The sequence below is a fragment of the Planococcus citri genome, chromosome 2, assembly GCF_950023065.1.
Source record: "Planococcus citri chromosome 2, ihPlaCitr1.1, whole genome shotgun sequence".
Lineage (NCBI taxonomy): Eukaryota > Metazoa > Arthropoda > Insecta > Hemiptera > Pseudococcidae > Planococcus > Planococcus citri.
The window spans coordinates 64,134,111-64,159,538 of NC_088678.1; the positions used below are offsets into that span (position 1 = coordinate 64,134,111).

At 37.8% G+C, this 25,428-nt stretch overlaps 2 protein-coding genes across 2 annotated transcripts in view; both read left to right on the plus strand.

The window, feature by feature from the left end:
* Positions 1-1,672: 1,672 nt before the first annotated feature.
* On the plus strand, positions 1,673-3,895 carry LOC135834125 (uncharacterized). The gene has a single exon (XM_065347962.1). The coding sequence runs from the start codon at positions 1,673-1,675 to the stop codon at positions 3,893-3,895; it is 2,223 nt and encodes a 740-aa protein (XP_065204034.1).
* Positions 3,896-5,478: 1,583 nt separating this feature from the next.
* The window catches only part of LOC135834126 (putative serine protease K12H4.7), a 144,277-nt gene continuing 124,327 nt past the window's right edge, over positions 5,479-25,428 (plus strand). Inside the window, exon 1 of the mRNA XM_065347963.1 lies at positions 5,479-5,887. Within this exon, the coding sequence (XP_065204035.1) occupies positions 5,479-5,887 (409 nt within the window). The remainder of the gene's footprint in view (positions 5,888-25,428) is intronic.

Genomic DNA, 25,428 nt, shown 5'->3' on the forward strand with positions numbered 1-25,428 from the left:
CCAATGAACCGAACGATAACGCAGATGAAGGCTCCAACAATGCCGATAATGACAGTTCGGATGATTCGGACGATGAATCTGAAGATAGCTCGGAGGATGATGAGAGCACTGACGATGATTCGGACGATGATTCTGACAGTTCCGATGATGACGATAGCTCTGGGAACGCTAGCTCTGATAGCTCCAGCGATGGAAGCTCAGATGATGGTAGTTCCAGTAGCGACGATGATGACGATGACGATAATCCCAACGAAAATGTTTATGTTGGCGGTGGTTCTACCACTGAGTTGAAATACATAAATATCGTCGAGAGTAACGTACGTGTTGTGAAGAAGTTCAACTGGCAACGGCGGAACTATTCCATCACGTTGAAGAAGAATGTGGATAAGTTACCCATAGTCGACATAATCACCAAATCCCTGGAAGAAATGTTTGAGTACGCCAAGAAGCGATCGAACTTTAGGGAAGGTGATTTGATTGATTTGGGAGTGACAAATCCCGACTTCACCACTGCTCGATACTTTCCTACCGGCTATGAAACAAGAGATCACGTTGAATCGTTGAAGGAAAAGCTTTTACAAATAGCAACTTCCGATGAAACAGTTGATCTTATGAAGTGTGTTTTCCAGGTGAGCACGGTAGCATTACCGCGAGGTGCTCGCAGGAAACCTATACTTAACCTGAAAGAAGACCTGCACACCAAGAGGTGTATAAACGTGATTTGGAATAACGATAACCTATGCGGACCTCGAGCGATAATAGTAGGACTTACCTACCATAAAAATGAGATTTTCGACCATGTGCTGAACTTCTCTGATGTTAGGCAAGTACGTATGGGTCGCCCTATACAGAAAGACTTAGCAGAAGAGTTGTGCGGTAAGTTAGATTCGTATAATGCGGATGGATTCACCTTGGAAGATTTTAAAAAGGTGGAGGATTTGCTTGACATCCAGATCACTATAATCAACGCTGACATGGCCAACTCAGTGGTGTATCGTGGTGATAAAAAGGATGTTGAAATTTTCCTCTACAAACAAGGTGAACATTTCGATACGATAAATAGCATGACAGCATTCCTCGGAAGTGTTTACTATTGCGATCGTTGTCTGAAAGGTTATCAAACAAAAGGTGAACACAATTGTAAGGGTGTGGCTCTCTGTCTATTGTGTAATGAACCAAAGCATGCAGCTGACACCATCGAATACACAAAATGCTTTAAATGTAGCAGATATTGTAAAAACAAAGACTGCTTAAAGAAACATCAAGAGACCGTATGTAAAATATGGTATAAGTGTGTCAGTTGTGGTGTACTGGTTAAACGTGCTGAGACAGGAGCTCACTGTTGTGGTTATTCCAAATGTCAAAACTGCCAGAAAGTTGTGAAAATGGAAACACACAAGTGCTACATGAAGAAGCAGGCAGCCAAGGGTGGTAAATGCAAGCGTGGTTGTGGTAATTGTGATCCGTCGTCAAGCAGAAGTAATAAAAAAATTACGAAGCTCGCCAAGAAACTGGTGTACATGAGGCTAACTTGATAGTAGTCCATGATTTTAATGGAAAAGTACACCAGTTTGATACAAATGATGAGTTTTGTGCTTGGCTTATACACAAACGACACAAGGACTATACCGCAATTGCACATTACGCCCGTGGTTATGACAGCCACTTCATTATGCAGTATTGTGTGAAAAATACCATTCAACCAGACACAATTTATTCCGGCGGTAAGATAATGGAAATGAGAATTAAGAAATCACTGAATTTACGCATTATTGACAGTCACAATTTCGTACCATCCGCATTGGCAGCCTTCCCTGAAACTTTTGGATTGGACGAGTTGAAGAAGGGTTACTTTCCTCACTTGTTCAATACAAAAGCGAATGAAAATTACGTTGGTAAAATGCCTCCAATGATGGATTATTGTCCCAACAACATGAAAGGCGGCAAAGACGGACCTCGCGAGAAATTCATTGAATGGTACCAGCAAAAATGCGCAGAAGACTACATCTTCGATATGAAGAAGGAGCTTCTCGAATATTGCAACTCTGATGTGGATATCTTACGACGAGGCTGCCTGAAGTTGAGGGACGAATTCCTGAAAATTGCGAACATTGACCCGTTCTGTTACATCACCATTGCCGGCGTGTGTATGGCCATTTACCGGAGTAAATACCTGCAAGAAGATACCATATCTGTTGTAACTAAACAGTTGAAAGATCAGTACTCGAAGGTATCGATTGCGTGGTTGGAATCTCTGAATAATGGTGACATTGCACACGCTACCAATGGAGGGGAAGTCAGAATTTGTGGAGGTAAGGTTGATGGCTATGATTCCACGACCAACACAGTGTACCAGTTCCACGGATGCTTCTGGCACGGTTGTCCCAATTGCTTCCACGATGACACCATGAACACGGTGAAAAACGAATGCATGGCGGACCTGTACCAGAAGACCATGGCTAGAACTGAAAATCTAGAACAAGCTGGATACACTGTTGTTGAGATGTGGGAATGTGAATGGCTGAAAACACGTGAATACCGACAAAACCGATCTAGACTCGAAGACCGCATTATTGATCCGTTGAACCCGAGAGAAGCTTTCTTTGGTGGACGTACTGAGGCGTTTAAACTGAAGAAAACAGCCGATGGTAACGGAGAGAAAATCAAATATGTTGATGTCTGTTCTTTGTATCCGACAGTAATGTATTATGATGATTATCCTGTAGGCCATCCTGAGAAAATCTTCAATCCACCTAGTTACAATCCGGGTTGGTACGGTTTCATTAAATGCAAGGTCTTAGCTCCTAAGGATTTGTACATACCTACACTTCCGGTGAGAGTAAAGATGGCGAAAAATGAAAAGTTATTGTTCCCTCTGTGTTTAAAGTGTGCGAAAGACAATCAACGTCTGTGCACTCATACAGATGAGGAACGAGAATTTACCGGGACGTGGACAACCAATGAAGTGGAAAAAGCTGTTGAGGTTGGATACAAAGTTTTGGAAGTTTACGAAGTTTGGCATTTCGAAAAGAGTAACGCCTTATGGAAGGGTTACATAAAAGATTTTCTGAAACTCAAACTCGAAGCTAGCGAACACAGTTATCCAACTGATGAAGCTTACGCCGAGGCAATTAAGAACACGCAAGGTATTGAGTTGGATGCTGACCAAGTAGCTTTCAATCCAGGTAAAAGAGCAGTAGCCAAACTTTGTTTGAACTCTCTCTGGGGAAAGTTCGGTCAACGCAACAACCAAGGAGTGACCAAATTCATTACAGATCCTTGCGAGTTTTATAGTATTCTACTGGATGATCGATTCATGAACGTTAATGTAAATTACGTTTCTGAAGAGATGGTCCAGGTGAACTATAAATACAAGGATGTGTACGTGGAGGATAACTTCAATACCAACGTTTTCATAGCAGCCTTTACAACAGCGAATGCCCGATTACGACTTTATAGCCTCTTACACCAACTAAATGAGGCAGTACTGTATTGTGACACCGACTCGATAATCTACGTTGACGATGGTAGAAATACCGTTGCAACTGGAGATTTATTGGGCGAATGGACTGACGAGCTCAAAGGAGCTTACATTACCAAATTTGTGACCACTGGACCTAAGACTTACTACTACACGACGAGCAAGGGTAAACAGTGCGTTAAAGCGAAAGGCTTCACGTTAAGCTACAAGAACGCACAGCTCATCAGTGGTAAGTCGATGGAACAGTTAATCGATGGCGAAATCTTAGAGGTTGAAACCAAAGACATTAATATTCTTCGTGACAAGAATACGAAGGCATTAGTGAACAAGGAACAACCTAAGAGATTACGCTTTGGATTTGACAAACGACTAATATGTGCAGATTACGATACGGTTCCTTATGGATACTGTTGAAAAATCTATAAATACTAGTCCAGTAGGAAATTGATGTTGGATTTAACTGTAAGAAATGAATAGACGAAAACTGAAAAATAGTATTGCAGTGATAAATTTTGATAACAGTGTAAAGAAAAAACGACGCCGTGTAGAAATGTTTCCTGACGTGATACGGTGTGGTATGTTTGGACCTAGTGGAGCTGGAAAATCGAATTTACTTTTAACAATACTTGTTCACATGAGACCGTTCAAGAATTTGTACTTATGCTCGAAGACTAGCTACCAAGAAAAGTATGGTACATTGAAAGAACTGATAAGTACGCATAATCAAGGTAGGAAAAGTAAAAAGCAAATGATCCGTATTCAGGAACTACAAATCGAAACATTACCTGAGCCTGAAGATTTAGAAATGGATTCGGTTGTGATTTTCGATGACGTGTTGACTGAAAAGCAGGATAAAGTTGCTAATTTTTTCCTGAGAGGTCGACATCGTAATATCTCTTGTTTCTACCTTAGTCAAGCGTACACAAAAATTCCCAAGAAAACCGGTATACGTGAAAACTTCAATTACGTTATTTTATTCCGTCAAGATTTGGTTAATTTACGCCAGATTTTCACCGAGTACGTTACTGATGTGACTTTTGAAAAATTTCGCGGAATGTGTAATAACTGTTGGAGTGAAGCTTACGGTTTCCTGGTTATCGATGTTGAGCATGACACGTGTAAATATAAAAAGAAATTCGATTCGGCTATAAATACAGGTACCTCTTGATAGATCACTTCATTTACAATGGAGCATCTTTACGCGAAGGTCGACTTGAATACGGCGTTGAACTTGAACTATGTTATGAGTAGGATTTTACTCATACACCCGGCAATTCAGTACATTGATTGTGTTGCTACAGAAATTGATGTACCCAGTTGTAAACTTTTTATTTACCATACCGGTAAAGTCATGTGCACAAATGTTGCAGACGAAGTTGACGCAATTATAGCGTTGAAATACATAGCAGAATTCTTTGGTAAAATCGGTTATGTAGTAGAGTTTCAAAATTTTAGAACATTCACATTGACAAAACCAAAAGTGCAAAATATTGTCGCCTCTGCAGACTTGGACTGCATGCTTGATTTAGAATACATTGCTCGGAATTCATATAATCATGTATACGAACCTGAGAAGTTTCCCGGTCTTACTATGAAGCTGAGAAACCCGCAGGCTACAGCAAACATTTTTACATCGGGAAAGATAGTTTGTTTAGGTACAAAAGATGAAGCCTCAGCTCGAATTGCTACTCGTAAGTTTGCACGAAAAATTCAGAGGCTTGGTTTCCCTGTGAGAATCAAAACTTACGCAATCGCTAACATCGTTGGAAGTAATGACATGGGCTTTAAGCCTAATTTTGAAAAGTTCTACTATGATAACTTCAAGAGTGTAATTTATGAACCAGAAATTTTTACCGGTATACATCTACATGAAGGAAATAAAACTAAAAATACAAAACTTACCTTGTTCAGAAACGGGAAAGTAATATTGACAAACTTCAAAACGATAAATGATATGAACATGTTATATGCAAAAGTGTTTCTAAAAATTCTTCATGATGAATGATATTCGGTTCGTCGACGTCGACGGATCAAAAAGGTATAAATACTACCCCGATTTACTCAGAAAATCATTATTGACAATGGACGCTTTTATTACGAAAACTACTACTACTAGCGATTTATTGGCGAATTTCAATGCTATTAATAATACGAAAGCTTTTGCTAGCTTCAAAGATTTCCCAGCTGGGACAGTTTTTACCGTAATACAGTTCTTCCGATGCAAGACAAAGCTCGGTAGTTCTGTTGTGGTCGAAACAGAAGAGCATTATCTCCACTTGCCCGAACGATACCAAGTGTTATTCGCGAGGGATAAAGATCTACAAAAGTGGAATGAAATGGAAAATTTAAAACTCGTATACACCGGTCTACAAGGCCGACGTATCGTTTTGAATTTTGAACCAGAAGGTAAGTAACCAATTTTTATTTTTATTTTTAATAACAAAAAAATCCAAAAAAAAATATAAAATACAAAACACAAAAAAATTTAGCATTAAGTTTAGCATTAAGTTTAGTTGTAGTTTAGTTTTAAGAAGTTGCGCGCGCAGGTTCCAATTTTTGTATAAATATAGGAGTATGGTGTGTGTAGCCTCATTATTAAAATGGCGGCTATGGAGAACACACCTCAGCATCCTGATGCTATGGATAGAAATGGCATACATCAGAACCTTACTTTTTATGAAGAGTGGAGTTGGCACTGGTGTGATAATTGTAAGTTGATTAGTCAGAAAACTTTTCAACCTTATTCTTTGGAAGAGTTGTGCAATCGAAAAATAATAATGAAGGTAATATGCAAGGATGTGGATAAGCTTACATTGCTTCCATTACCCAATGCACTTATTGAAAAACTACGGTTGAAGACTCCGTATTTTGATCGACGGCTTTACTTTGAGATGAGGAGTAAGATGGCACGGTGAGTTTTAAATTTTAGAAAATCCAAAAAAAAATATAAAACACAAAACCCAAAAAAAATTTAGCATTAAGTTTAGTTTTAGTTTAGTTGTAGTTAGATTAAGAACCAAAAAAATTATAAAACACAAAACACAAAAAATTAGCATTAAGTTAGGTTAGAATTCACATCCTAAACTCACCTCAGTTAGGTTAGGTTAAAAACACAGAGCTCAGTTCACCTACACGGGCGCTTTAGCACACAGGCCCGAGCACACCAACTTCCCAACATGGGAAACATCAGGCTCGGCTCGGGCTGTTCCGGTGAGTCATTTTGCACATACACTCGCAAAGTCGTTCGCGAAGTGATTCACTTCAAAGTCGTTCACCAAGTGATTCACTTTGAACCTTTTGAACGAAGGACGGGCAAAATGACTCTTTTGCTCGGAACTGTGCTATAGTGACCCGAATACTACTGTAAGGCATTTTGTGAATGATGGAAAAAGGTGAAAATTTCCACTTACAAGCACCTATGATTTGTGGAGACTTGGTCAGTGATTTTCAAGAAATATAAAAATGGCCGTATAAGTTGAGTACGGCATTTTGTGAATGATGGAAAAAGCTAAAAATTCCCACTTACCAAGCACCTATGATTTGTGGAGACTTGGTCAGTGATTTTCAAGAAATATCAAAATGGCCGTATGAGTTGAGTACGGCATTTTGTGAATGATAGAAAAAGGTGAAAATTCCCACTTACCAAGCACCTATGATTTGTGGAGACTTGGTCAGTGATTTTCAAGAAATATCAAAATGGCAGTATAAGTTGAGTACGGCATTTTGTGAATGATGGAAAAAGCTAAAAATTCCCACTTACCAAGCACCTATGATTTGTGGAGACTTGGTCAGTGATTTTCAAGAAATATCAAAATGGCCGCATGAGTTGAGTACGGCATTTTGTGAATGATGGAAAAAGGTGAAAATTTCCACATACCAAGCACCTATGATTTGTGGAGACTTGGTCAGTGATTTTCAAGAAATATCAAAATGGCCGTATGAGTTGAGTACGGCATTTTGTGAATGATGGTAAAAGGTGAAAATTTCCACTTACCAAGCACCTATGATTTGTGGAGACTTGGTCAGTGATTTTCAAGAAATATCAAAGTGGCCGTATGAGTTGAGTACGGCATTTTGTGAATGATGGAAAAAGGTGAAAATTCCCACTTACCAAGAACCTATGATTTGTGGAGACTTGGTCAGTGATTTTCAACTTTTTCAAGAAATATCAAAATGGCCGTATGAGTTGAGTACGGCATTTTGTGAATGATGGAAAAAGGTGAAAATTTCCACTTACCAAGAACCTATGATTTGTGGAGACATGGTCAGTGATTTTCAACTTTTTCAAGAAATCTCAAAATGGCCATATGAGTTGAGTACGGCATTTTGTGAATGATGGAAAAAGGTGAAAATTACCACTTACCAAGCACCTATGATTTGTGGAGACTTGGTCAGTGATTTTCAAGAAATATCAAAATGGCCGTATGAGTTGAGTACAGCATTTTGTGAATGATGGAAAAAGGTGAAAATTTCCACTTACCAAGCACCTATGATTTGTGGAGACTTGGTCAGTGATTTTCCAGAAATATCAAAATGGCCGTATAGGTTGAGTACGGCATTTTGTGAATGATGGAAAAAGGTGAAAATTCCCACTAACCAAGAACCAATGATTTGTGGAGACTTGGTCAGTGATTTTCAACTTTTTCAAGAAATATCAAAATGGCCGTATGAGTTGAGTACGGCATTTTGTGAATGATGGAAAAAGGTGAAAATTTCCACTTACCAAGCACCTATGATTTGTGGAGACTTGGTCAGTGATTTTCAAGAAATATAAAAATGGCCGTATAAGTTGAGTACGGCATTTTGTGAATGATGGAAAAAGGTGAAAATTTCCACTTACCAAGCACCTATGATTTGTGGAGACTTGGTCAGTGATTTTCAAGAAATATCAAAATGGCCATATGAGTTGAGTACGGCATTTTGTGAATGATGGAAAAAGGTGAAAATTTCCACTTACCAAGCACCTATGATTTGTGGAGACTTGGTCAGTGATTTTCAAGAAATATCAAAATGGCCGTATGAGTTGAGTACAGCATTTTGTGAATGATGGAAAAAGGTGAAAATTCCCACTTACCAAGCACCTATGATTTGTGGAGACTTGGTCAGTGATTTTCAAGAAATATCAAAATGGCCGTATAAGTTGAGTACGGCATTTTGTGAATGATGGAAAAAGCTAAAAATTCCCACTTACCAAGCACCTATGATTTGTGGAGACTTGGTCAGTGATTTTCAAGAAATATCAAAATGGCCGTATGAGTTGAGTACGGCATTTTGTGAATGATAGAAAAAGGTGAAAATTCCCACTTACCAAGCACCTATGATTTGTGGAGACTTGGTCAGTGATTTTCAAGAAATATCAAAATGGCCGTATGAGTTGAGTACGGCATTTTGTGAATGATGGAAAAAGGTGAAAATTCCCACTTACCAAGCACCTATGATTTGTGGAGACTTGGTCAGTGATTTTCAAGAAATATCAAAATGGCCGTATGAGTTGAGTACGGCATTTTGTGAATGATGGAAAAAGGTGAAAATTTCCACTTACCAAGCACCTATGATATGTGGAGACTTGGTCAGTGATTTTCAAGAAATATCAAAATGGCCGTATGAGTTGAGTACAGCATTTTGTGAATGATGGAAAAAGGTGAAAATTTCCACATACCAAGCACCTATGATTTGTGGAGACTTGGTCAGTGATTTTCAAGAAATATCTAAATGGCCATATGAGTTGAGTACGGTATTTTGTGAATGATGGAAAAAGGTGAAAATTTCCACTTACCAAGCACCTATGATTTGTGGAGACTTGGTCAGTGATTTTCAAGAAATATCAAAATGGCTGTATGAGTTGAGTACGGCATTTTGTGAATGATGGAAAAAGGTGAAAATTCCCACTTACCAAGCACCTATGATTTGTGGAGACTTGGTCAGTGATTTTCAAGAAATATCAAAATGGCCGTATGAGTTGAGTACGGCATTTTGTGAATGATGGAAAAAGGTGAAAATTCCCACTTATCAAGCTCCTAAAGATTCATGGAGACTTGGTCAGTGATTTTCAAGAAAATCAAAATGGCCGTATGAGTTGAGTATGGCATTTTGTGAATGATGGAAAAAGGTGAAAATTCCCACTTACCAAGCACCTATGATTTGTGGAGACTTGGTCAGTGATTTTCAAGAAATATCAAAATGGCCGTATGAGTTGAGAACGGCATTTTGTGAATGATGGAAAAAGGTGAAAATTTCCACTTACCAAGCACCTATGATTTGTGGAGACTTGGTCAGTGATTTTCAAGAAATATCAAAATGGCCGTATGAGTTGAGTACGGCATTTTGTGAATGATGGAAAAAGGTGAAAATTTCCACTTACAAGCACCTATGATTTGTGGAGACTTGGTCAGTGATTTTCAAGAAATATCAAAATGGCCGTATGAGTTGAGTACAGCATTTTGTGAATGATGGAAAAAGGTGAAAATTTCCACTTACCAAGCACCTATGATTTGTGGAGACTTGGTCAGTGATTTTCCAGAAATATCAAAATGGCCGTATAGGTTGAGTACGGCATTTTGTGAATGATGGAAAAAGGTGAAAATTCCCACTTACCAAGAACCTATGATTTGTGGAGACTTGGTCAGTGATTTTCAACTTTTTCAAGAAATATCAAAATGGCCGTATGAGTTGAGTACGGCATTTTGTGAATGATGGAAAAAGGTGAAAATTTCCACTTACCAAGCACCTATGATTTGTGGAGACTTGGTCAGTGATTTTCAAGAAATATAAAAATGGCCGTATAAGTTGAGTACGGCATTTTGTGAATGATGGAAAAAGGTGAAAATTTCCACTTACCAAGCACCTATGATTTGTGGAGACTTGGTCAGTGATTTTCAAGAAATATCAAAATGGCCGTATGAGTTGAGTACGGCATTTTGTGAATGATGGAAAAAGGTGAAAATTTCCACTTACCAAGCACCTATGATTTGTGGAGACTTGGTCAGTGATTTTCAAGAAATATCAAAATGGCCGTATGAGTTGAGTACAGCATTTTGTGAATGATGGAAAAAGGTGAAAATTCCCACTTACCAAGCACCTATGATTTGTGGAGACTTGGTCAGTGATTTTCAAGAAATATCAAAATGGCCGTATAAGTTGAGTACGGCATTTTGTGAATGATGGAAAAAGCTAAAAATTCCCACTTACCAAGCACCTATGATTTGTGGAGACTTGGTCAGTGATTTTCAAGAAATATCAAAATGGCCGTATGAGTTGAGTACGGCATTTTGTGAATGATAGAAAAAGGTGAAAATTCCCACTTACCAAGCACCTATGATTTGTGGAGACTTGGTCAGTGATTTTCAAGAAATATCAAAATGGCCGTATGAGTTGAGTACGGCATTTTGTGAATGATGGAAAAAGGTGAAAATTCCCACTTACCAAGCACCTATGATTTGTGGAGACTTGGTCAGTGATTTTCAAGAAATATCAAAATGGCTGTATGAGTTGAGTACGGCATTTTGTGAATGATGGAAAAAGGTGAAAATTTCCACTTACCAAGCACCTATGATATGTGGAGACTTGGTCAGTGATTTTCAAGAAATATCAAAATGGCCGTATAAGTTGAGTACGGCATTTTGTGAATGATGGAAAAAGGTGAAAATTTCCACATACCAAGCACCTATGATTTGTGGAGACTTGGTCAGTGATTTTCAAGAAATATCAAAATGGCCATATGAGTTGAGTACGGTATTTTGTGAATGATGGAAAAAGGTGAAAATTTCCACTTACCAAGCACCTATGATTTGTGGAGACTTGGTCAGTGATTTTCAAGAAATATCAAAATGGCTGTATGGGTTGAGTACGGCATTTTGTGAATGATGGAAAAAGGTGAAAATTCCCACTTACCAAGCACCTATGATTTGTGGAGACTTGGTCAGTGATTTTCAAGAAATATCAAAATGGCCGTATGAGTTGAGTACGGCATTTTGTGAATGATGGAAAAAGGTGAAAATTTCCACTTACAAGCACCTATGATTTGTGGAGACTTGGTCAGTGATTTTCAAGAAATATCAAAATGGCCGTATAAGTTGAGTACGGCATTTTGTGAATGATGGAAAAAGGTGAAAATTTCCACATACCAAGCACCTATGATTTGTGGAGACTTGGTCAGTGATTTTCAAGAAATATCAAAATGGCCGTATGAGTTGAGTACGGCATTTTGTGAATGATGGAAAAAGGTGAAAATTTCCACTTACCAAGCACCTATGATTTGTGGAGACTTGGTCAGTGATTTTCAAGAAATATCAAAGTGGCCGTATGAGTTGAGTACGGCATTTTGTGAATGATGGAAAAAGGTGAAAATTCCCACTTACCAAGAACCTATGATTTGTGGAGACTTGGTCAGTGATTTTCAACTTTTTCAAGAAATATCAAAATGGCCGTATGAGTTGAGTACGGCATTTTGTGAATGATGGAAAAAGGTGAAAATTTCCACTTACCAAGAACCTATGATTTGTGGAGACATGGTCAGTGATTTTCAACTTTTTCAAGAAATCTCAAAATGGCCGTATGAGTTGAGTACGGCATTTTGTGAATGATGGAAAAAGGTGAAAATTACCACTTACCAAGCACCTATGATTTGTGGAGACTTGGTCAGTGATTTTCAAGAAATATCAAAATGGCAGTATGAGTTGAGTACAGCATTTTGTGAATGATGGAAAAAGGTGAAAATTTCCACTTACCAAGCACCTATGATTTGTGGAGACTTGGTCAGTGATTTTCCAGAAATATCAAAATGGCCGTATAGGTTGAGTACGGCATTTTGTGAATGATGGAAAAAGGTGAAAATTCCCACTTACCAAGAACCTATGATTTGTGGAGACTTGGTCAGTGATTTTCAAGAAATATCAAAATGGCCGTATGAGTTGAGTACAGCATTTTGTGAATGATGGAAAAAGGTGAAAATTTCCACTTACCAAGCACCTATGATTTGTGGAGACTTGGTCAGTGATTTTCAAGAAATATCAAAATGGCCGTATGAGTTGAGTACGGCATTTTGTGAATGATGGAAAAAGGTGAAAATTTCCACTTACCAAGCACCTATGATTTGTGGAGACTTGGTCAGTGATTTTCAAGAAATATCAAAATGGCCGTATGAGTTGAGTACAGCATTTTGTGAATGATGGAAAAAGCTAAAAATTCCCACTTACCAAGCACCTATGATTTGTGGAGACTTGGTCAGTGATTTTCAAGAAATATCAAAATGGCCGTATGAGTTGAGTACGGCATTTTGTGAATGATGGAAAAAGGTGAAAATTTCCACTTACCAAGCACCTATGATTTGTGGAGACTTGGTCAGTGATTTTCATAAAATATCAAAATGGCTGTATAAGTTGAGTACGGCATTTTGTGAATGATGGAAAAAGGTGAAAATTTCCACTTACCAAGCACCTATGATTTGTGGAGACTTGGTCAGTGATTTTCAAGAAATATCAAAATGGCCGTATGAGTTGAGTACGGCATTTTGTGAATGATGGAAAAAGGTGAAAATTCCCACTTACCAAGCACCTATGATTTGTGGAGACTTGGTCAGTGATTTTCAAGAAATATCAAAATGGCCGTATGAGTTGAGTACAGCATTTTGTGAATGATGGAAAAAGGTGAAAATTTCCACTTACCAAGCACCTATGATTTGTGGAGACTTGGTCAGTGATTTTCAACTTTTTCAAGAAATATCAAAATGGCCGTATGAGTTGAGTACGGCATTTTGTGAATGATGGAAAAAGGTGAAAATTTCCACTTACCAAGAACCTATGATTTGTGGAGACATGGTCAGTGATTTTCAACTTTTTCAAGAAATATCAAAATGGCCGTATGAGCTGAGTACGGCATTTTGTGAATGATGGAAAAAGGTGAAAATTACCACTTACCAAGCACCTATGATTTGTGGAGACTTGGTCAGTGATTTTCAAGAAATATCAAAATGGCCGTATGAGTTGAGTACAGCATTTTGTGAATGATGGAAAAAGGTGAAAATTTCCACTTACCAAGCACCTATGATTTGTGGAGACTTGGTCAGTGATTTTCAAGAAATATCAAAATGGCCGTATGAGTTGAGTACGGCATTTTGTGAATGATGGAAAAAGGTGAAAATTCCCACTTACCAAGCACCTATGATTTGTGGAGACTTGGTCAGTGATTTTCAACTTTTTCAAGAAATATCGAAATGGCCGTATGAGTTGAGTACGGCATTTTGTGAATGATGGAAAAAGGTGAAAATTTCCACTTACCAAGCACCTATGATTTGTGGAGACTTGTTCAGTGATTTTCAAGAAATATCAAAATGGCCGTATGAGTTGAGTACAGCATTTTGTGAATGATGGAAAAAGGTGAAAATTACCACTTACCAAGCACCTATGATTTGTGGAGACTTGGTCAGTGATTTTCAAGAAATATCAAAATGGCCCTATGAGTTGAGTACGGCATTTTGTGAATGATGGAAAAAGGTGAAAATTTCCACTTACCAAGCACCTATGATTTGTGGAGACTTGGTCAGTGATTTTCAAGAAATATCAAAATGGCCGTATGAGTTGAGTACAGCATTTTGTGAATGATGGAAAAAGGTGAAAATTACCACTTACCAAGCACCTATGATTTGTGGAGACTTGGTCAGTGATTTTCAAGAAATATCAAAATGGCCCTATGAGTTGAGTACGGCATTTTGTGAATGATGGAAAAAGGTGAAAATTTCCACTTACCAAGCACCTATGATTTGTGGAGACTTGGTCAGTGATTTTCAAGAAATATCAAAATGGCCGTATGAGTTGAGTACAGCATTTTGTGAATGATGGAAAAAGCTAAAAATTCCCACTTACCAAGCACCTATGATTTGTGGAGACTTGGTCAGTGATTTTCAAGAAATATCAAAATGGCCGTATGAGTTGAGTACGGCATTTTGTGAATGATGGAAAAAGGTGAAAATTTCCACTTACCAAGCACCTATGATTTGTGGAGACTTGGTCAGTGATTTTCATAAAATATCAAAATGGCTGTATAAGTTGAGTACGGCATTTTGTGAATGATGGAAAAAGGTGAAAATTTCCACTTACCAAGCACCTATGATTTGTGGAGACTTGGTCAGTGATTTTCAAGAAATATCAAAATGGCCGTATGAGTTGAGTACATCATTTTGTGAATGATGGAAAAAGGTGAAAATTCCCACTTACCAAGCACCTATGATTTGTGGAGACTTGGTCAGTGATTTTCAAGAAATATCAAAATGGCCGTATGAGTTGAGTACAGCATTTTGTGAATGATGGAAAAAGGTGAAAATTTCCACTTACCAAGCACCTATGATTTGTGGAGACATGGTCAGTGATTTTCAACTTTTTCAAGAAATATCAAAATGGCCATATGAGTTGAGTACGGCATTTTGTGAATGATGGAAAAAGGTGAAAATTTCCACTTACCAAGCACCTATGATTTGTGGAGACTTGGTCAGTGATTTTCAAGAAATATAAAAATGGCCGTATAAGTTGAGTACGGCATTTTGTGAATGATGGAAAAAGCTAAAAATTCCCACTTACCAAGCACCTATGATTTGTGGAGACTTGGTCAGTGATTTTCAAGAAATATCAAAATGGCCGTATGAGTTGAGTACGGCATTTTGTGAATGATAGAAAAAGGTGAAAATTCCCACTTACCAAGCACCTATGATTTGTGGAGACTTGGTCAGTGATTTTCCAGAAATATCAAAATGGCCGTATAGGTTGAGTACGGCATTTTGTGAATGATGGAAAAAGGTGAAAATTCCCACTTACCAAGAACCTATGATTTGTGGAGACTTGGTCAGTGATTTTCAAGAAATATCAAAATGGCCGTATGAGTTGAGTACGGCATTTTGTGAATGATAGAAAAAGGTGAAAATTCCCACTTACCAAGCACCTATGATTTGTGGAGACTTGGTCAGTGATTTTCAAGAAATATCAAAATGGCAGTATAAGTTGAGTACGGCATTTTGTGAATGATGGAAAAAGCTAAAAATTCCCACTTACCAAGCACCTATGATTTGTGGAGACTTGGTCAGTGATTTTCAAGAAATATCAAAATGGCCGCATGAGTTGAGTACGGCATTTTGTGAATGATGGAAAAAGGTGAAAATTTCCACATACCAAGCACCTATGATTTGTGGAGACTTGGTCAGTGATTTTCAAGAAATATCAAAATGGCCGTATGAGTTGAGTATGGCATTTTGTGAATGATGGAAAAAGGTGAAAATTTCCACTTACCAAGCACCTATGATTTGTGGAGACTTGGTCAGTGATTTTCAAGAAATATCAAAGTGGCCGTATGAGTTGAGTACGGCATTTTGTGAATGATGGAAAAAGGTGAAAATTCCCACTTACCAAGAACCTATGATTTGTGGAGACTTGGTCAGTGATTTTCAACTTTTTCAAGAAATATCAAAATGGCCGTATGAGTTGAGTACGGCATTTTGTGAATGATGGAAAAAGGTGAAAATTTCCACTTACCAAGAACCTATGATTTGTGGAGACATGGTCAGTGATTTTCAACTTTTTCAAGAAATCTCAAAATGGCCGTATGAGTTGAGTACGGCATTTTGTGAATGATGGAAAAAGGTGAAAATTTCCACTTACCAAGCACCTATGATTTGTGGAGACTTGGTCAGTGATTTTCAAGAAATATCAAAATGGCCGTATGAGTTGAGTACGGCATTTTGTGAATGATGGAAAAAGGTGAAAATTTCCACTTACCAAGCACCTATGATTTGTGGAGACTTGGTCAGTGATTTTCAAGAAATATCAAAATGGCCGTATGAGTTGAGTACGGCATTTTGTGAATGATGGAAAAAGGTGAAAATTTCCACTTACCAAGCACCTATGATTTGTGGAGACTTGGTCAGTGATTTTCAAGAAATATCAAAATGGCCGTATGAGTTGAGTACAGCATTTTGTGAATGATGGAAAAAGGTGAAAATTTCCACTTACCAAGCACCTATGATTTGTGGAGACTTGGTCAGTGATTTTCCAGAAATATCAAAATGGCCGTATAAGTTGAGTACGGCATTTTGTGAATGATGGAAAAAGGTGAAAATTTCCACTTACCAAGAACCTATGATTTGTGGAGACATGGTCAGTGATTTTCAACTTTTTCAAGAAATATCAAAATGGCCGTATGAGTTGAGTACGGCATTTTGTGAATGATGGAAAAAGGTGAAAATTCCCACTTACCAAGCACCTATGATTTGTGGAGACTTGGTCAGTGATTTTCAAGAAATATCAAAATGGCCGTATGAGTTGAGTACAGCATTTTGTGAATGATGGAAAAAGGTGAAAATTTCCACTTACCAAGCACCTATGATTTGTGGAGACTTGGTCAGTGATTTTCCAGAAATATCAAAATGGCCGTATGAGTTGAGTACGGCATTTTGTGAATGATGGAAAAAGGTGAAAATTCCCACTTACCAAGAACCTATGATTTGTGGAGACTTGGTCAGTGATTTTCAACTTTTTCAAGAAATATCAAAATGGCCGTATGAGTTGAGTACGGCATTTTGTGAATGATGGAAAAAGGTGAAAATTTCCACTTACCAAGAACCTATGTTTGTGGAGACATGGTCAGTGATTTTCAACTTTTTCAAGAAATATCAAAATGGCCGTATGAGTTGAGTACGGCTTTTTTGAATGATGGAAAAAGGTGAAAATTACCACTTACCAAGCACCTATGATTTGTGGAGACTTGGTCAGTGATTTTCAAGAAATATCAAAATGGCCGTATGAGTTGAGTACAGCATTTTGTGAATGATGGAAAAAGGTGAAAATTTCCACTTACCAAGCACCTATGATTTGTGGAGACTTGGTCAGTGATTTTCAAGAAATATCAAAATGGCCGTATGAGTTGAGTACGGCATTTTGTGAATGATGGAAAAAGGTGAAAATTCCCACTTACCAAGCACCTATGATTTGTGGAGACTTGGTCAGTGATTTTCAACTTTTTCAAGAAATATCAAAATGGCCGTATGAGTGGAGTACGGCATTTTGTGAATGATGGAAAAAGGTGAAAATTCCCACTTACCAAGCACCTATGATTTGTGGAGACTTGGTCAGTGATTTTCAAGAAATATCAAAATGGCCGTATGAGTTGAGTACAGCATTTTGTGAATGATGGAAAAAGGTGAAAATTTCCACTTACCAAGCACCTATGATTTGTGGAGACTTGGTCAGTGATTTTCCAGAAATATCAAAATGGCCGTATAAGTTGAGTACGGCATTTTGTGAATGATGGAAAAAGGTGAAAATTTCCACTTACCAAGAACCTATGATTTGTGGAGACATGGTCAGTGATTTTCAACTTTTTCAAGAAATATCAAAATGGCCGTATGAGTTGAGTACGGCATTTTGTGAATGATGGAAAAAGGTGAAAATTCCCACTTACCAAGCACCTATGATTTGTGGAGACTTGGTCAGTGATTTTCAAGAAATATCAAAATGGCCGTATGAGTTGAGTACAGCATTTTGTGAATGATGGAAAAAGGTGAAAATTTCCACTTACCAAGCACCTATGATTTGTGGAGACTTGGTCAGTGATTTTCCAGAAATATCAAAATGGCCGTATGAGTTGAGTACGGCATTTTGTGAATGATGGAAAAAGGTGAAAATTCCCACTTACCAAGAACCTATGATTTGTGGAGACTTGGTCAGTGATTTTCAACTTTTTCAAGAAATCTCAAAATGGCCGTATGAGTTGAGTACGGCATTTTGTGAATGATGGAAAAAGGTGAAAATTACCACTTACCAAGCACCTATGATTTGTGGAGACTTGGTCAGTGATTTTCAAGAAATATCAAAATGGCCGTATGAGTTGAGTACAGCATTTTGTGAATGATGGAAAAAGGTGAAAATTTCCACTTACCAAGCACCTATGATTTGTGGAGACTTGGTCAGTGATTTTCAAGAAATATCAAAATGGCCGTATGAGTTGAGTACGGCATTTTGTGAATGATGGAAAAAGGTGAAAATTCCCACTTACCAAGCACCTATGATTTGTGGAGACTTGGTCAGTGATTTTCAACTTTTTCAAGAAATATCAAAATGGCCGTATGAGTTGAGTACGGCATTTTGTGAATGATGGAAAAAGGTGAAAATTCCCACTTACCAAGCACCTATGATTTGTGGAGACTTGGTCAGTGATTTTCAAGAAATATCAAAATGGCCGTATGAGTTGAGTACGGCATTTTGTGAATGATGGAAAAAGGTGAAAATTTCCACTTACCAAGCACCTATGATTTGTGGAGACTTGGTCAGTGATTTTCAAGAAATATCAAACTGGCCGTATGAGTTGAGTACGGCATTTTGTGAATGATGGAAAAAGGTGAAAATTTCCACTTACCAAGCACCTATGATTTGTGGAGACTTGGTCAGTGATTTTCAAGAAATATCAAAATGGCCGTATGAGTTGAGTACGGCATTTTGTGAATGATGGAAAAAGGTGAAAATTTCCACTTACCAAGCACCTATGATTTGTGGAGACTTGGTCAGTGATTTTCAAGAAATATCAAAATGGCCGTATGAGTTGAGTACAGCATTTTGTGAATGATGGAAAAAGGTGAAAATTTCCACTTACCAAGCACCTATGATTTGTGGAGACTTGGTCAGTGATTTTCCAGAAATATCAAAATGGCCGTATAAGTTGAGTACGGCATTTTGTGAATGATGGAAAAAGGTGAAAATTTCCACTTACCAAGAACCTATGATTTGTGGAGACATGGTCAGTGATTTTCAACTTTTTCAAGAAATATCAAAATGGCCGTATGAGTTGAGTACGGCATTTTGTGAATGATGGAAAAAGGTGAAAATTCCCACTTACCAAGCACCTATGATTTGTGGAGACTTGGTCAGTGATTTTCAAGAAATATCAAAATGGCCGTATGAGTTGAGTACAGCATTTTGTGAATGATGGAAAAAGGTGAAAATTTCCACTTACCAAGCACCTATGATTTGTGGAGACTTGGTCAGTGATTTTCCAGAAATATCAAAATGGCCGTATGAGTTGAGTACGGCATTTTGTGAATGATGGAAAAAGGTGAAAATTCCCACTTACCAAGAACCTATGATTTGTGGAGACTTGGTCAGTGATTTTCAACTTTTTCAAGAAATATCAAAATGGCCGTATGAGTTGAGTACGGCATTTTGTGAATGATGGAAAAAGGTGAAAATTTCCACTTACCAAGAACCTATGTTTGTGGAGACATGGTCAGTGATTTTCAACTTTTTCAAGAAATATCAAAATGGCCGTATGAGTTGAGTACAGCATTTTGTGAATGATGGAAAAAGGTGAAAATTTCCACTTACCAAGCACCTATGATTTGTGGAGACTTGGTCAGTGATTTTCAAGAAATATCAAAATGGCCGTATGAGTTGAGTACGGCATTTTGTGAATGATGGAAAAAGGTGAAAATTCCCACTTACCAAGCACCTATGATTTGTGGAGACTTGGTCAGTGATTTTCAACTTTTTCAAGAAATATCAAAATGGCCGTATGAGTGGAGTACGGCATTTTGTGAATGATGGAAAAAGGTGAAAATTCCCACTTACCAAGCACCTATGATTTGTGGAGACTTGGTCAGTGATTTTCAAGAAATATCAAAATGGCCGTATGAGTTGAGTACAGCATTTTGTGAATGATGGAAAAAGGTGAAAATTTCCACTTACCAAGCACCTATGATTTGTGGAGACTTGGTCAGTGATTTTCCAGAAATATCAAAATGGCCGTATAAGTTGAGTACGGCATTTTGTGAATGATGGAAAAAGGTGAAAATTTCCACTTACCAAGAACCTATGATTTGTGGAGACATGGTCAGTGATTTTCAACTTTTTCAAGAAATATCAAAATGGCCGTATGAGTTGAGTACGGCATTTTGTGAATGATGGAAAAAGGTGAAAATTCCCACTTACCAAGCACCTATGATTTGTGGAGACTTGGTCAGTGATTTTCAAGAAATATCAAAATGGCCGTATGAGTTGAGTACAGCATTTTGTGAATGATGGAAAAAGGTGAAAATTTCCACTTACCAAGCACCTATGATTTGTGGAGACTTGGTCAGTGATTTTCCAGAAATATCAAAATGGCCGTATGAGTTGAGTACGGCATTTTGTGAATGATGGAAAAAGGTGAAAATTCCCACTTACCAAGAACCTATGATTTGTGGAGACTTGGTCAGTGATTTTCAACTTTTTCAAGAAATCTCAAAATGGCCGTATGAGTTGAGTACGGCATTTTGTGAATGATGGAAAAAGGTGAAAATTCCCACTTACCAAGAACCTATGATTTGTGGAGACTTGGTCAGTGATTTTCAACTTTTTCAAGAAATATCAAAATGGCCGTATGAGTTGAGTACGGCATTTTGTGAATGATGGAAAAAGGTGAAAATTTCCACTTACCAAGAACCTATGATTTGTGGAGACATGGTCAGTGATTTTCAACTTTTTCAAGAAATCTCAAAATGGCCGTATGAGTTGAGTACGGCATTTTGTGAATGATGGAAAAAGGTGAAAATTACCACTTACCAAGCACCTATGATTTGTGGAGACTTGGTCAGTGATTTTCAAGAAATATCAAAATGGCAGTATGAGTTGAGTACAGCATTTTGTGAATGATGGAAAAAGGTGAAAATTTCCACTTACCAAGCACCTATGATTTGTGGAGACTTGGTCAGTGATTTTCCAGAAATATCAAAATGGCCGTATAGGTTGAGTACGGCATTTTGTGAATGATGGAAAAAGGTGAAAATTCCCACTTACCAAGAACCTATGATTTGTGGAGACTTGGTCAGTGATTTTCAAGAAATATCAAAATGGCCGTATGAGTTGAGTACAGCATTTTGTGAATGATGGAAAAAGGTGAAAATTTCCACTTACCAAGCACCTATGATTTGTGGAGACTTGGTCAGTGATTTTCAAGAAATATCAAAATGGCCGTATGAGTTGAGTACGGCATTTTGTGAATGATGGAAAAAGGTGAAAATTTCCACTTACCAAGCACCTATGATTTGTGGAGACTTGGTCAGTGATTTTCAAGAAATATCAAAATGGCCGTATGAGTTGAGTACAGCATTTTGTGAATGATGGAAAAAGCTAAAAATTCCCACTTACCAAGCACCTATGATTTGTGGAGACTTGGTCAGTGATTTTCAAGAAATATCAAAATGGCCGTATGAGTTGAGTACGGCATTTTGTGAATGATGGAAAAAGGTGAAAATTTCCACTTACCAAGCACCTATGATTTGTGGAGACTTGGTCAGTGATTTTCATAAAATATCAAAATGGCTGTATAAGTTGAGTACGGCATTTTGTGAATGATGGAAAAAGGTGAAAATTTCCACTTACCAAGCACCTATGATTTGTGGAGACTTGGTCAGTGATTTTCAAGAAATATCAAAATGGCCGTATGAGTTGAGTACGGCATTTTGTGAATGATGGAAAAAGGTGAAAATTCCCACTTACCAAGCACCTATGATTTGTGGAGACTTGGTCAGTGATTTTCAAGAAATATCAAAATGGCCGTATGAGTTGAGTACAGCATTTTGTGAATGATGGAAAAAGGTGAAAATTTCCACTTACCAAGCACCTATGATTTGTGGAGACTTGGTCAGTGATTTTCAACTTTTTCAAGAAATATCAAAATGGCCGTATGAGTTGAGTACGGCATTTTGTGAATGATGGAAAAAGGTGAAAATTTCCACTTACCAAGAACCTATGATTTGTGGAGACATGGTCAGTGATTTTCAACTTTTTCAAGAAATATCAAAATGGCCGTATGAGCTGAGTACGGCATTTTGTGAATGATGGAAAAAGGTGAAAATTACCACTTACCAAGCACCTATGATTTGTGGAGACTTGGTCAGTGATTTTCAAGAAATATCAAAATGGCCGTATGAGTTGAGTACGGCATTTTGTGAATGATGGAAAAAGGTGAAAATTTCCACTTACCAAGCACCTATGATTTGTGGAGACTTGGTCAGTGATTTTCCAGAAATATCAAAATGGCCGTATGAGTTGAGTACGGCATTTTGTGAATGATGGAAAAAGGTGAAAATTCCCACTTACCAAGAACCTATGATTTGTGGAGACTTGGTCAGTGATTTTCAACTTTTTCAAGAAATCTCAAAATGGCCGTATGAGTTGAGTACGGCATTTTGTGAATGATGGAAAAAGGTGAAAATTACCACTTACCAAGCACCTATGATTTGTGGAGACTTGGTCAGTGATTTTCAAGAAATATCAAAATGGCCGTATGAGTTGAGTACAGCATTTTGTGAATGATGGAAAAAGGTGAAAATTTCCACTTACCAAGCACCTATGATTTGTGGAGACTTGGTCAGTGATTTTCAAGAAATATCAAAATGGCCGTATGAGTTGAGTACGGCATTTTGTGAATGATGGAAAAAGGTGAAAATTCCCACTTACCAAGCACCTATGATTTGTGGAGACTTGGTCAGTGATTTTCAACTTTTTCAAGAAATATCAAAATGGCCGTATGAGTTGAGTACGGCATTTTGTGAATGATGGAAAAAGGTGAAAATTCCCACTTACCAAGCACCTATGATTTGTGGAGACTTGGTCAGTGATTTTCAAGAAATATCAAAATGGCCGTATGAGTTGAGTACGGCATTTTGTGAATGATGGAAAAAGGTGAAAATTTCCACTTACCAAGCACCTATGATTTGTGGAGACTTGGTCAGTGATTTTCAAGAAATATCAAACTGGCCGTATGAGTTGAGTACGGCATTTTGTGAATGATGGAAAAAGGTGAAAATTTCCACTTACCAAGCACCTATGATTTGTGGAGACTTGGTCAGTGATTTTCAAGAAATATCAAAATGGCCGTATGAGTTGAGTACGGCATTTTGTGAATGATGGAAAAAGGTGAAAATTTCCACTTACCAAGCACCTATGATTTGTGGAGACTTGGTCAGTGATTTTCAAGAAATATCAAAATGGCCGTATGAGTTGAGTACAGCATTTTGTGAATGATGGAAAAAGGTGAAAATTTCCACTTACCAAGCACCTATGATTTGTGGAGACTTGGTCAGTGATTTTCCAGAAATATCAAAATGGCCGTATAAGTTGAGTACGGCATTTTGTGAATGATGGAAAAAGGTGAAAATTTCCACTTACCAAGAACCTATGATTTGTGGAGACATGGTCAGTGATTTTCAACTTTTTCAAGAAATATCAAAATGGCCGTATGAGTTGAGTACGGCATTTTGTGAATGATGGAAAAAGGTGAAAATTCCCACTTACCAAGCACCTATGATTTGTGGAGACTTGGTCAGTGATTTTCAAGAAATATCAAAATGGCCGTATGAGTTGAGTACAGCATTTTGTGAATGATGGAAAAAGGTGAAAATTTCCACTTACCAAGCACCTATGATTTGTGGAGACTTGGTCAGTGATTTTCCAGAAATATCAAAATGGCCGTATGAGTTGAGTACGGCATTTTGTGAATGATGGAAAAAGGTGAAAATTCCCACTTACCAAGAACCTATGATTTGTGGAGACTTGGTCAGTGATTTTCAACTTTTTCAAGAAATATCAAAATGGCCGTATGAGTTGAGTACGGCATTTTGTGAATGATGGAAAAAGGTGAAAATTTCCACTTACCAAGAACCTATGTTTGTGGAGACATGGTCAGTGATTTTCAACTTTTTCAAGAAATATCAAAATGGCCGTATGAGTTGAGTACAGCATTTTGTGAATGATGGAAAAAGGTGAAAATTTCCACTTACCAAGCACCTATGATTTGTGGAGACTTGGTCAGTGATTTTCAAGAAATATCAAAATGGCCGTATGAGTTGAGTACGGCATTTTGTGAATGATGGAAAAAGGTGAAAATTCCCACTTACCAAGCACCTATGATTTGTGGAGACTTGGTCAGTGATTTTCAACTTTTTCAAGAAATATCAAAATGGCCGTATGAGTGGAGTACGGCATTTTGTGAATGATGGAAAAAGGTGAAAATTCCCACTTACCAAGCACCTATGATTTGTGGAGACTTGGTCAGTGATTTTCAAGAAATATCAAAATGGCCGTATGAGTTGAGTACAGCATTTTGTGAATGATGGAAAAAGGTGAAAATTTCCACTTACCAAGCACCTATGATTTGTGGAGACTTGGTCAGTGATTTTCCAGAAATATCAAAATGGCCGTATAAGTTGAGTACGGCATTTTGTGAATGATGGAAAAAGGTGAAAATTTCCACTTACCAAGAACCTATGATTTGTGGAGACATGGTCAGTGATTTTCAACTTTTTCAAGAAATATCAAAATGGCCGTATGAGTTGAGTACGGCATTTTGTGAATGATGGAAAAAGGTGAAAATTCCCACTTACCAAGCACCTATGATTTGTGGAGACTTGGTCAGTGATTTTCAAGAAATATCAAAATGGCCGTATGAGTTGAGTACAGCATTTTGTGAATGATGGAAAAAGGTGAAAATTTCCACTTACCAAGCACCTATGATTTGTGGAGACTTGGTCAGTGATTTTCCAGAAATATCAAAATGGCCGTATGAGTTGAGTACGGCATTTTGTGAATGATGGAAAAAGGTGAAAATTCCCACTTACCAAGAACCTATGATTTGTGGAGACTTGGTCAGTGATTTTCAACTTTTTCAAGAAATCTCAAAATGGCCGTATGAGTTGAGTACGGCATTTTGTGAATGATGGAAAAAGGTGAAAATTACCACTTACCAAGCACCTATGATTTGTGGAGACTTGGTCAGTGATTTTCAAGAAATATCAAAATGGCCGTATGAGTTGAGTACAGCATTTTGTGAATGATGGAAAAAGGTGAAAATTTCCACTTACCAAGCACCTATGATTTGTGGAGACTTGGTCAGTGATTTTCAAGAAATATCAAAATGGCCGTATGAGTTGAGTACGG

Excerpts from the sequence above, each read along its gene's own strand:
- LOC135834125 (XM_065347962.1), top strand. The coding sequence starts at position 1,673 with ATGCAGTATTGTGTGAAAAATACCATTCAACCAGACACAATTTATTCC.